This window comes from Lichtheimia ornata (genome assembly GCF_029851405.1).
Source record: "Lichtheimia ornata isolate CBS 291.66 chromosome Unknown scaffold00007, whole genome shotgun sequence".
NCBI classification, from domain to species: domain Eukaryota; kingdom Fungi; phylum Mucoromycota; class Mucoromycetes; order Mucorales; family Lichtheimiaceae; genus Lichtheimia; species Lichtheimia ornata.
The window spans coordinates 1-13,789 of NW_026695327.1; the positions used below are offsets into that span (position 1 = coordinate 1).

A 13,789-nucleotide genomic window follows, 5' to 3' on the forward strand; every position below is an offset into this window, starting at 1 on the left:
CAGAGCCAAAGATGCAGAAGGACCTCTTTGGGTAACTCAGCTAAAAAGTCAGGACTTCAGGGACCATGCATGAAAGGTAGGCAACCCTCACTTTTATGTCATACATTGGCAGCTAATAGCCACTTGTGTGCATTCCCAACTTTTGTGCATTCTATTGTAGGTGGACGATGCTCCTGCTCTAGACATTCATTTCCATGATTAAAGTAGGTTGATCCGAGCTGATTTGGTTGAGTTACGCTCACACAAGATTACATCGGTTGAGCTACATCGAGCGTGCTTTATGTCCAGAGTGATGTAATCTCTCTTTGACCGCAGCTCAGTCAAATCAGCTCGGATCAACCTACTTTAATCATGGAAATGAATGTCTGGAGCAGGGGCATCGTTCCCATGCAGTGGATCTCGCAACAATGATGGTTGGATAAAAGTGGCCGTTAGCTAGCAATACATGCCTGTTCCTAGATGACTCATAAAGTAATTATACATTGGCCCTTTCATTCATGCAAACGTAGCTGTGTTACACAACACGATCCTCTGCATCTTTTGCTCTGTCAGGGTCTAGCTACTTCACAATGAACAAAGACCACTTCTCATATAGCATCACGCTTACAAACATAAAGGTGCCTGTATCTCCAAACTTTACACTGAAACGTGTGGTTTTTATTAGAGCAATGGGCTCAGCTTGGCCAACAGCACCTTGTGTGAAAGCTTTACGTTCAATGTCGCAAACAGCCCAAAAAATATTTTTTTTGGTCGTCGTCGTCGAAGAGGTCGACCCCCAGATCCAGTTTGGCTGGTGGCGACATTGCGAAATCTGGGATTAGCCACGATGAACTTGAAACTTGCACCCAAGGTGCAGTTGGCCAAGCCGGGCACATTGCTCTAATAAAAACCCCACGTTTGATTTTAAAGTTTAGATATACAGGTGTCTTTATGTTTTACATATACTGGATGTATGATGCTATATGAAAGGTGGTCATTATTTAATGTAAAGTGGCTAGACCCTGGAGAGTCAAAGATGCAGAAAGACCTCTTTGTGTAACTGAGCTAAAAAAAAAGTCAGGCCTTCAGGGAGAATGCATGACAGGTACGCAAACCTCATTTTCAGGTCATTCATTGGCAGCCAACAGCCACTTTTTTCCGATCAGCATTGTTGCAAAATCCGCTGCATGGGAATTATGCGTCTGCTGCAGAGACCTATTTCTATGATTCAAGTACATTGCACTATCACAGCTCACTCTTTCAGAAAACGAAGTAAGCTTAAAATGAGCATCATTACTCTTGCATGTAGCACCTTTGCAATACAAGCGTTATAGAATACCGCCCCCAACTATCTTTCGACGATCAGCTTTTGAACCAGGAAGCTTTAATGAATGTAGTAATAATCTTGCGACAAAAGTACAAAAGCATCTCGGTACGATGATGTATGTAAATGATCCAATCTTCCATCTTGGCCTTCAAGCTTCTATTCCCCTTTCAATCCACCAACCAACCAAGTGATCCATATCTTGCACATATAAGCTGATAGTACGATACCCTTCTAAATATCATGTTGAATCCAATTTCATTCAATGACACATTCAAAGAATAGTAGCACATGGTAGCGTGGATGTTTATCAAGCGAATATGATAAAGAAACAGCATTGTAAATTGAATAAGCTACGGGTGGATCACATAGAGGCAACAGGGATAACTGTGTGGTGTTATTCTTGGTTGCTGCTGTCGTAATCATCCTTCACCCACGATTACAAACTAGCTGCTGCATTGATGAAATCGAGTACTTCAATATCATCCATGGCTGTACAACCCTTTTTGGCAAAGATAAAAGTCCTTTCACCACCATCCTCAGGCGTATCCACATCACACGATCCAACGTTTCTGCTGACGACGCGCCAAGTAACCAAAGCGACATTTCAGGATTTCCCATCACTGCATTTGATTGCATCCATCCATCACCATAATCACTGTAAGTCCAACATGTTGGTTGAAAGAGCCAAGGGATCGCTGCTGGTGTACTTTCTTCTCCATCCGGCTGTTGATCGACCACATGCATGGTCAGCTCAACCAGGTGAAGATTGCTTGTATTGCGGTGTAGTCCTTGAGAGCTGATATGGTATCATGGAAACTGAACATCACGTCGCACCCTTCATTGAATGATAATCATTCTTAGTCACCATCTCTCAGTCAATATCCTTATCTATCCTCTTTCATACCTTAATAATGGGTGAATCACAATACAAAGTATCGTGTAGTAGTGTGCTGCTGGACAATAGCGTGTGTAATGATGCATGAAAAGATGGTGAACGACGATCATAATAATCCATGAGCTGCCGGAGGTACCAACATCCAACATATTCAATCGACCATAAAGGCAATGTAAGATAGCAAGCACAGCGGTTGTTTTACTTGTCAACATACCCGGAGCAAAAGTGTAAAGACCTGTTGGGACCTCTTCTTGTATGACAACCATGGAACGAATACACACCACGCCCACTTAGACTATAAACGAGAGAGCAGCAAACTACACGTAGACTTTAGTATCTCAACGTCCAACTTGAATAATAAAGAAATGCAGCGAATTGAACTGAACGTACGTGTTGTATTGCAATCGAAGCCTGAGTCATGGGTAGATCGCACGCGTACTTGTTGTTGAGAGTCTGCAACTGGAAAGTGTCGCCATTGACCACCAGTTCACCCAGTTGACGCTGTACATTGAAAGGGACGCTAGCTGTTAATGCGTTGTAGTTTGTCAATGGAGACAAGCTTACCTTGCTTTGTGAAACGGGAGAGGAGAAGAAGGGGCTCTTTGTCTTCCTTTTCGTTGTTCTCAATTTGTGCCTTCCACACCACCCTGCTTGCTGTTGTTAATATGGCACCTCCACAATAGCCTAAACACTTGGGTCAATACCAACGACCATTACGCGAGATTCCCTTGTAAGTAAGCTTTACATCATTTTTACTATGGCTGGGTTGGCGTCAATTAGGTCCGTGCACATCAATGCAACCATCATAGGACTCCTCTTACCAAACATAGCAGAACGTAATATGGAATGGATAGCTTTTTCATGATAGGATGCTGTTTACGTATCTTCTCCAAGCCAATCATCATAGAGACGCATGTATGTAACCACCAAGTACAATTCACTCGGCTCTTCCTCTTGCCTATAATGCTGTCGACACCGTTAGCTAGAAGAAAGCAGCTCCATCATGCTTACAGGATGGGTGGTGCGGTTGTGTGGAGATTGAAAAAGAGGTTGAGGTGGAAGAAAAAAAGGCCGAACTCCGAAGCCTTTGGGCGAATGAAATCATCGAATTCCACGTGATGAAGGCAGTGGTTTGCCCTAAATCTGAAGAGAATGACACCCATTCACTTTTTTTCTCGAAAAAACCTACATTTATGTGATTGTAGTAAAATTTACGATCAAAATGATATAAAAAACGTTGGAATTGGGCGTAGCTTCATGTATAACGGTGGGGAAAAGTGTGAAAATGAAGAGACCCACAAGTTGACAATGGGGGTCCCTAAAACCATTATATAAGTAGATCGATTCCTAGGGTAAATGAGCACCTAGGCAAGTCTCCATCGCGGAGGGTGATTGGAGATGTAAGCCCTTTGAAAAAAGAAATAACCTCCTGTCCCTCCCAGAAAGGTCTCCTGAAGATGCGGGCAGTTGGTGCTACCGCTAGGGGTGGGGATGGTGAGACAAACCTTCACGTTGGTCATCCCTGTGAGTACATGACGAAAGTCATCGAAACCAATTGTCTCTTCCTTTTTTGGCTTTTTTTCTTGGATCAGTTACACATAATCGCAGGTTCGATTCCCACTCCCTGCACCTATTCCACACACTTTTTCTTTACTTTTGCATCACTTTCGTTACTTTTTGATTCCCACACCCCATTTCCTTTTCTTTTCTTAGCATTTACAACCTTTACAACGCTTACTTCATATCTATTATCTATAAACAACAACTATCGTCGTAGTATAACTAGAAAAGTAGTTGCAAAGAATAAGAGACAACCAGCAACAGAGTTTATTTGAAGCATTTTATGCTATTCTTTTCTTTCATCTTATTTTCATTGTATCGGGAGTGCCTTTAATTTCATGCACCTCGTCAAGAGCAACCTCGTCTGCACACACCCAAGTATACGCACGTTACTTTTTATCTTTTCCACTCACCCTGATCCCAACCATGTCCTCATTGGCGGAAACGATCTTGCTAATGAGTGAGTTAGCTTCAACAAAAGCACCAGCAATACACGAGGTTCATGACGTAAAAGCTGCTTGAGCCATGCAAAAGTTCTTCAGCAACGGTGACCATGACAACGGGTGGATTCAATCAGGCTACTAAACGGCCAATGCTATTGGAGACTGAAGCTGATACTATACATGCATGTTGAAACGACATGACAGGGCAGGTAAACTCTAGGCGAACGTTTCCAAAGGACGCAGTGCTCATAAAGGTTGTTTGCAGTGGATGGATTGAATGCATCAATTTGCCTCAAGCCAACAAAGGTGGATTATACAATCGAGTAAGATATTTGAATCGTCGATAGCAAGGTTGGTTGGTGGATCGGCTGGTTGGCATGCTACTTCCACGGCTAGTACTTGGCAAGGATTACTTCAAGGGATGATGCGTATGAAACAAGGTTCACCATTACAGCGATTATGACGACCATTTATGATACAAAGCACCATCCAATGTCACTGCATTGTTCCAATCCTTTTCGCCGTGACAAGAAATGAGAACAAAACCAAGACCAACCCTCTGAATGAAACCACTTGTATACATATAGCATAATAGCACCATAGTTTTGATATGTAAATAAGCATTTCTTTTTACATCACAGCACGTTTTATGGATCATCAGTGTTAAAGTTAAAGGAGTGGATGAAAACGAAGAGGAATGTGGCCAACAGTAATCGCCTACGTGTGCCTGGATGGGTACTGGATTATGAATCTGATTAAGATAGCAGAGTGTTTGTCTTGTAGCTAATAGACCCATGCTGATGAAAAGTGTAGTAATTAACATTGCACTAGGGTGATGCTTTATGGAGCTATTCAGATACGATGGGCTCGCGTGTGTAGACGCGTCCTGGCAGCCATTAAAACCCAGCCACCGACTTTGGCTTTGGTGTCGTATGTTTTTGGTAAACGAACGCGCGACATTGTGTCTCTTGAATCAGTTCATTCTATCGACAGCACGTACTTCCTCTTGATTGGCAACAGTTATCGACTTTATCACGCCCATTCAACTATCCCAGCCCAAGAATTTTAGCCCGATAACCAACCATTCAACCTATCCGAGGCACTACAAGTTATAGTATGTCAAGTAACCACCACACACCATCCAGGGACAATAGACGCTTGGGTGGTTTATGGGGTGTGGGATGTTTCGTTTATTACAAGGTATTGACTGAAAATCGGTTCTATAGCATAAGCTCTATCATGCCGTCAAAAGCACCATTGTCCAAGGCTCAAGAAGAAGAAATGAGCTCGGCCCTCATTGCAAAGCTGCTCGCTGAAGACGCTATGGGTGGTGGAAATACGGACGACTATTATGCCGAGTACAGCAACGATCATGCAAGCTATGATCAATATCATGGTCGTGATGAAGATGACGGTGGAAGCTATGAGGAGATGAGTGATGATGATATGTACGCACCCAGACGAAAGCAAAGCCGTGGCAAAAAAGCATCCAATGCAACAGCAGGTATGGATGGGTCAGTGATGGATCAAGAATAAGGAAAGACCTATTGTTGATACATTGCTTGTAGGAAAGCGTGGACGAAAGAGGAAGACTACAGATACGGCACAAGAGAAGGCACAAGGATCCAGCGATCAGACAAATGACACGAGCACCACTGATACTGCTGCTGCAACTGATACGGGGAAAAAGCCAGCTACCAAGAAACCACGGAAGCCTGTGCCAGAAGGATGTAATACAGGTGTCTACTCTGAGAAGGAGGAAGCATTGTTCCTTGAAGGATTGGAGAAATTTGGAAGAGATTGGCACAAGGTATGCAATTCTTGTATGAGGAGTGTGTGAGAGAGAGAACATTCATTCACGAGAATACGTTTTAGTTGACCGAGCATATTGGTACTCGAGAACCCAATTCGATTCGAAGCCATGCACAAAAGTACTTTATCAAGCTTTACCGTGACAACATTCCTTTGCCAGCCAAGGTATGTGTGTGTATGAAGATGAAAGGGATAAGAGACATCGTTGATCTAATAGTGTTGGTTCTAGGTGCGTGAGAGTGGTGAAGGATACACATTATCAGGCAAGCCATTGGATCCCGAATCAGCTGCAGCAAAAGCATATCTTGGCCGATCATCAGCATCATCCTCAGGCCCACGACCTACACAAAAGCAACCTCAGGAACCCTCTTCCGATCAACAAAGCACTGAACAACAACAACAACAACAACCAGCACAACCTGAATCAAGCGACAAATCCGACAACACAGCTAGCAATCCTGATCTCAAGATAGGCGAATCTTCTGAAAAGAAAGAAAAGGCTCCATCACCACCACGTGAGAAGAAGAAGGTTGAAAAGTAAGCATGACATACATCAGCGATATCAACAACTTTATCTAAATGCACATTGATAGAAAACCAACACCTGAACCTCGCCCAGCATCACCTTCACCCTATGATGAAAATGGTCGGACCGATTATTCAAAGCGTAAGCTGCGTCGAACACGTGAACGAACAGCTATCGCATACAGCCAATTGAACAAGGATGAGTAAGTGCAACCGTTGGCCATGATCGATCAAAGCTAAGTCGTGCTTTTTTAGTGATCCATTGACGATGGTCAAGTGCGAGCCATTCGCAGGCAAACCTGGATCGGATATTGCAGGTTGTCAGCCATTTGAATTACAAGTACATTCCAACGTATTATTGGCCATGGATTTCCACGCTCATTTGATGACTACCGAGATCATTGGTTTCCTTGCTGGTGAATGGGACAAGGAGCAGCGACGTAAGTTTGTGCATTGTTTGAGTAGGTGACACAAGAGCTTAATTTCGGATTTTATTTAGGCATGTGCATCAAGGAAGCGTTTCCATGCCGATCATTAAATACTGGACAAAACGATGTGAATGTGGAAATGGATCCTACCAGTGCCATCGAGACACGACAACGTATTGAGGAGAAGAACATGACTGTCGTTGGCTGGTATCACTCGCATCCCATGTTTGCACCTGATCCAAGCATTGTCGACCTTGAAAACCAGCAAAACTATCAGACCCTTTGCAGAGAGAAATGTGGCGAGAATGGAAATCAGACTGTGGAGCCCTTTGTTGGAGCCATTATCGGCCCTTATGATCCACGACTCCCAGGCTCACTTTCGGTCGTCAATTGGTTCTATGTCAGCGACTCTAAAGCGGATCGTGGTGTACCCAAGCGTTTAATTTACGAGCTACAAGAAGATGAATCGCTTTGTGAGGAGCAAACGGAACGATTGGTGAGTTTTGTTATGATGTAATCATCCATCCATCCATTCATTCATAGCTAACGATGATGTATGCTAGCTAAACCTCCTTGAAGTATACAAGGATTCACCTGAGAAGGTTGACTTTACCGATATGTGGCGTCAAGACATTCACGAGAACAAACTTGAAAAGTTAATCAAGAGCTTGGGTATGCGGATGCCATGGATACACAAGGAACAGCCACAGGATGCCGAACAACAAGTTGACCCGTTCTTGAACAATGTACGATCCAAACTCAAGGACTGGTAGTGCCAAAGAGCGAGAGCGAGAGAAAGAGAGAGAGGATAGCCTTGTATATTTGTGTGATTAGTGTAATATTTCTCTGGGTCTACCATGTCGTTCTCATAAGGCTACAGAGACCTCTCTAGTTACAGCTCGCGTTGAGCACAAGGGAAGGGTTGGGAGGAAGAGTGAATTGGGTTGCCGTTGTTTTTTTTGATTGACAACATTTCAAAGGGGATGAATGGGTGTGTGGAGTGTAGTACAATGACGTGCTTTCATCACGTGGTCCGTTTAATTGATAATCAATGGGTCATCTATTGGGGGTCATCTATCTAATGAATGACATTTCGTCTTTAAGGCAACAATGTCCCTTTGATGAGGATACATACATACAATGGGGGATGTGTGTGGTGAGGGATGTTTCAAACCTATGTAGCGGAGGAATTGATATCCTTAACAGGACCAGTAAAAGTACTCAAAATGAGTCAATCTTTAAAAGTAAATCCATCTCCAGACTTTTTCTCTCCTTTTACCTTTTCTTTCACTTGCCGTTTTCTTTGTTGCCCCCATGACCAAAAACGACATCACCCTTCTCATTGACAACTACGACAGCTTTACGTACAACGTGTACCAGTATTTGTCTTCGCTTGGAGCCAACGTTGTTGTCCACCGCAACGACAAGATCACGATCGACGAGATTGAAGCACTGAACCCTGTCAACATTGTCATTTCACCTGGTCCTGGTCACCCTTCGCACGATGCTGGCATCAGTCGTCAAGTGATCACTCACTTTGCTGGAAAACTGCCGATTTTTGGTATTTGCATGGGCCAACAGTGTATGTTTGAGGTGTTTGGCGGCACTGTGTCATACGCTGGTGATATTCTTCACGGCAAGACATCGACTATCAAGCATGATGGACGTAGTGTGTTCAAGAATGTGCCACAAGACAATCAAGTTACGAGATACCATTCACTTGCTGGTATGCCAACCACTGTTCCTGATCCTTTGGAGGTCACTGCCACCACCGATGATGGTGTGATTATGGGTATTCGACACAAGGAGTATACGATTGAAGGCGTCCAATTCCATCCTGAAAGCATCCTTTGCGAGAATGGCCACACGATGCTTGGTAACTTTTTAAAGTTGCGTGGTGGTACATGGGAAGAGAATCCTGGTGCTGGTGTTATGCCAAAGAAGACTTCTCCCGTTCCAGCATCCTCTGCAGCATCCACGACAACGACTACCAATGCTCCTTCGACCAATGGTGTCTCTTCGATCCTCACTCGTATCTATGCTCAACGCCAACAAGATGTCGAGGCTGCTAAGCAAGTCCCTGGCCAGAGTCAAGAGCATCTTGAGACTTTGGTCAATTTGCATGTAGCTCCACCCTTGAAAGACTTCGTTACCCGTTTGCGTCAAACACCTCTTGCATTGATGGCTGAAGTGAAGCGTGCCTCTCCATCCAAGGGCGATATTGATATCACTGCTAATGCTGCTGAACAAGCTCTCAAGTATGCATTGGCTGGTGCCAGTGTTATTTCCGTATTGACCGAACCCAAGTGGTTCCGTGGATCACTGCATGATATGCGTCAAGTGCGACAAGCATTGGATCATCTTCCTAATCGACCCGCCATTTTGCGAAAGGATTTCATTCTCGATCGTTATCAGATTCTTGAAGCTCGTTTGTATGGTGCTGACACCGTCTTGTTGATTGTTGCCATGTTGGATGACGACCGTTTACGTGATTTGTACAACTATGCAAAGTCGCTTGGTATGGAACCACTCGTTGAAGTCAACAATGCAGAGGAAATGGCACGTGCAAATGCTCTTGGATCCAAGGTGATTGGCGTCAACAATCGCAACTTGCACAGCTTTGATGTTGATATGGAAACGACCACACGTTTGGCAAAGATGGTTCCAGCGGATACAACCTTGTGTGCCTTATCGGGTATTGCTAGCCGTGCGGATGTGGAGCCTATGATTGAACAAGGTGTGGGTGCTATTCTTGTTGGTGAATCGTTGATGCGTGCCTGGAATCTCAAGGAGTTTGTTGCCGAATTATTGGGTTTCTCAAAACAAGATGCCATTGCCGCCGAAGCAGCAGCAGCAGCCAACAACACAAAGCCCCTTGTCAAGATTTGTGGTATTTCTTCTGTTGAAGCAGCTGTGGAAGCAGCCAATGCGGGTGCTGATTTGATTGGCTTGATCTTTGTACCAAAATCCAAGCGATGTGTTTCCATGGATACGGCACGTGAGATTGTGAATGCAGTACGAGGACTTGAGCAGCCTACCAAGAAAAAGAACAGCAAGACAACATTATCAGATGACTGGTTTGCTACCCATAAGCGACTCTTGGAGAACCGATCACGCAAACCACTTGTTGTGGGTGTTTTTGTGAACGAGTCTATTGACACCATGGCCGAGATTGCATCCACTGTTGGTCTTGATTTGATCCAATTGCATGGCACCGAGCCCGCTGAAGTTGCCAAATTCTTACCTGTACCTGTCATCAAGGCATTCCACATGGATACTTCATCATTCAGCCCCAACCAGATTCCACACATCACTCAACCCAACAACCATCACTATGTTCTTTTGGATGCAAAGGTGTCTGGTGTACCCTTGGATCAGCAAGGAGGTCGTGGTGTAAAGTTCGATTGGTCCATTGCTCAGCAAGTTGTCAACCATAAGCGACCCGGCTATAATGACAATGCTCGCTTCCCAGTGATTTTGGCTGGTGGTCTTGATCCTTCCAACGTGGTCGAAGCCGTGCGTCAAGTACAACCTTGGGCTGTGGATGTTTCTTCCGGTGTCGAGACTGATGGCGCAAAGGATATGGAAAAGATTCGTGAATTTGTGCGCTTGGCCAAGTCTGCCTAAAGCAATGATACGCTCTAGTAGATAGCTTTCCCCCAGTTTCTGCAATAATTATACCGTTTTGCTTTCTGGCTTTATATGATTTGAGAGTATGCATGAATTGTGGGATAGTGAGGGAATAAGGGTGATTGATGGGGTGCTTGTTAAAGCATAGAGGTGGAGCAATGGTCTTCACAAGTGGATGCCATTGTAGCTACAACAATGATCAGGCACAACAACATGCTTATTTTCATTGTAATACAACCACAAAACACCCTAGTGGTTCGATTAAAAGGGTTGACTCTTTGATGATGCATGGTCTTTCCTTTGTTTGAGGGATGCAGCTTCACCAATTATAGAATGTGATACCCAAAGATATGGGTTGAGACTACCAATATCCGGATCTAAGAGTAACATTCCATTGTACAATCAAATGGATGTAGAAAAAGGGGAACTAGCTACGCCAAAAAGGCTCCTTGCATGTTAGAAGATTATCAACGACAACGATCGACGTATCTTCATCGTTGCCATTTTAAACATTTGAAGGCATTGAAGGTGCTTTTTACCTTTGAAGGTAAAGTGATGATTACGTACATTCAAATCAAGATAATAAAAGGTTGTCTAAGATGGATGACTGCCATCACAAAGGCGCGACATTTCAAGGACCTATGTCCGTGCGTTTTATGTTATCACACCCCGCAAAGATGGGTATTACAAGATAGGGACCACTACTCTATTGGATACCATGATCGAGATTGGCACAAGGATTGCCGAGGAATTGAGCTGGGTTTTCAATCCAAGCACTGAGACAGAAAGTAAAAGGTCAATAACACATTACGTGATTAGCATGACCATGTCAACTTGCATTCACCCTTGTAATGATTAGATAATAAGGGACGTGCATTGTTGTTGACGTGTATGGCATCCCACTCGATATGCAAGCTACACACCGGGACTGTTTCAGATGTGCGTGTGAGTAAGTGTGACTATAACGTAGATCACCCGCTGGTACCTTTTCCACCAAAAAAAATCCTGAGCCGCGGCTTTTGAGTCAAGGTATAACGGGGCCGTTGGGGGTATTTTTGTTTTTCCCATGCAGTCTTAATCTAGCACTTAATACCGCCCGAGAAGGTGGTACAACAAAGTGACCATACCCCACACACGAGTTATATGATGCCAAGAGGCCCACCAACATGATGTTCCATACATCCAAGCTTTCGGGTTAAAATTCATCACTCAGTGCGTCTCTTCTGTTTAGTACGTTGTTTCGACCAGTGGGACACATGGCTTGAGTCGTTATTATCATTTCGGAGCTATAAAAGCTTTGCTTTTGCTTTCCTTGTAATCAAGAAACGTTGCCACTTCCTTTTTGGTTCTTTTTATCCCTTCCTCTTCCCTAAAGCTTTCATCCACCATACCCATACGCACGTTTTAAGACACACACAACACCTTTTCACCTCTCACTCTTTGCTTTCTACCTTGACGAACAATGGATCCTGATATCAGCATGGATAGTGATGGCACCTCATGCTACTCTTCACCCGACAATACAACATCATCAAGCAACTCACCTTCTGCTACCACTGAAATCAATACCAACACCACCAACACATCACCACAGCAACCTGAATCCCCATCGAACACCAAAAATACAACAACAGACCCTCCTGTCAAGGTGCGCAAGAAGCCTGGACGCAAACCCAACCCCGCATCGCCGGCACTTCGGAAAGCACAAAATCGAGCAGCACAGCGAGCGTTTCGAGAACGTAAAGAGAAACATTTACGTGAGCTTGAAACAACCATCAAACAAGTACGGCAGGAACGTGACCAGCTGTTGGGGGAGAATGATCAACTCAAGAACGACAATGATATCTTGAAATGTGAAAATTGGTATCTTAAAGGGATTGTGTTATCGTTGCAGCTTGTGTGTTTGCAACATAATATCACCATTCCGCAGCATGGACCACACATTAACGACCAAACCTTATCCGTGCTGGCACAATCTATTCCAGAACCCATTTCATCGTACATTGATGTCAACTCCAAGAGCCAAATTCCTTCGTTTAATAAGACAGCATCCAAACAACAACGAGATCGCTATGTATCTTCATCCACCATTGTATTAACAGAAGAAGGAGCCAAATCCATGCCATCGAATCATCATCGTCGACGTTCTTCCACACCAGCCAATTTGCCAGACTTGACACCAGTGGATGAACCTATTCATAACAACCATTATGCACAACAACAACAACAACCACAACAACAGCCATCTTCTCGACCACAACCACAACCAACCTCGACTCATGTACCACGACCGGTGATGCTCAGCGACGAAGCACTCACATCCAATCTTGCCGCTATCCAAGCTTTACGTCTTCGTTTGCGTCTCCAAGCAGCATGTGTACGAATGAGCTCATTGCCATTTGCTATTCAACCGACATTGCTACAGGTAAATGGGACTCTTCGAAACGTACAAAGACAAGCTCATTAACGTACTTTCCTTTCAGCTGACCATTCCACACGATCCACGAATTGACTTGATTCCCACACCGTCTATGCGTGATAGAATGATATTGTTCAGGGACCAATTTAGCCTTGACGACTGTTTCAGGTGTTTGTTGAGTGGCTCCGTATTCCATGGTGGTGATCCAGCAATTGCAGGCAACTGGCAACTCCCCCCTGAATTCTTTGAAAAGTACTGGTTCCTGACAATTGACTTTTCATTGCACCGAATGACCAACCAGTGGAGACGTATGCAAGGTTTACAAGAAGTACCCACTCAGCCAGAAAAGTTTACCACATTTGCTACGGCATCAGAGCTATCATCCTTCCTTGGCATCGATATCCCTGAATTCAACAAGCAACCATCCTCCTCCTCTTCTCCTTCAGATATGGATATGGATCCTTCAGCCGTGTTGGAAGCAGTACCACCATCATCGCAACCCCCCACATCTACAACATCTTATCCAGCTTCTTTGGCATCCACGGCATCTTCAAAGACCACTGTCAATAATGAACAAGTAGAGATGTTTTCAAATACACCTATTCAGTTGACGAATGGCTATTGGCGACCTAAAGCAGCAACACCAGCAGCAGCAACACCAGCATCATCATCACCACCATACCAACTTCAACATCCACCTTTTTTTACACGTCGATGGGATACTTTTGTCAATGACCATATATCTGAAATCCCGCCACATTAAGTTTCTTA

The 13,789-nt window shown here is 44.1% G+C and overlaps 3 protein-coding genes across 3 annotated transcripts; all 3 read left to right on the forward strand.

The window, feature by feature from the left end:
• Nucleotides 1-5,443: 5,443 nt before the first annotated feature.
• Nucleotides 5,444-7,742, forward strand: O0I10_002408 (uncharacterized protein; the record flags this gene model as incomplete). The annotated part of the gene is made up of 8 exons (XM_058482491.1): nucleotides 5,444-5,708; nucleotides 5,773-6,014; nucleotides 6,080-6,181; nucleotides 6,246-6,553; nucleotides 6,610-6,744; nucleotides 6,797-6,981; nucleotides 7,041-7,465; nucleotides 7,533-7,742. 8 exons carry the CDS (start codon nucleotides 5,444-5,446, stop codon nucleotides 7,740-7,742), a joined length of 1,872 nt encoding a protein of 623 aa, XP_058346515.1.
• Nucleotides 7,743-8,283: 541 nt separating this feature from the next.
• On the forward strand, nucleotides 8,284-10,596 carry O0I10_002409 (multifunctional tryptophan biosynthesis protein; the record flags this gene model as incomplete). Its single annotated transcript, XM_058482492.1, has 1 exon — nucleotides 8,284-10,596. The coding sequence occupies one exon, from the start codon at nucleotides 8,284-8,286 to the stop codon at nucleotides 10,594-10,596; it is 2,313 nt and encodes a 770-aa protein (XP_058346516.1).
• Nucleotides 10,597-12,061: 1,465 nt separating this feature from the next.
• O0I10_002410 (uncharacterized protein) lies at nucleotides 12,062-13,781 on the forward strand (the record flags this gene model as incomplete). Its single annotated transcript, XM_058482493.1, has 2 exons — nucleotides 12,062-13,024; nucleotides 13,083-13,781. The coding sequence occupies 2 exons, from the start codon at nucleotides 12,062-12,064 to the stop codon at nucleotides 13,779-13,781; spliced, it is 1,662 nt and encodes a 553-aa protein (XP_058346517.1).
• Between the last annotated feature and the right edge of the window lie 8 nt (nucleotides 13,782-13,789).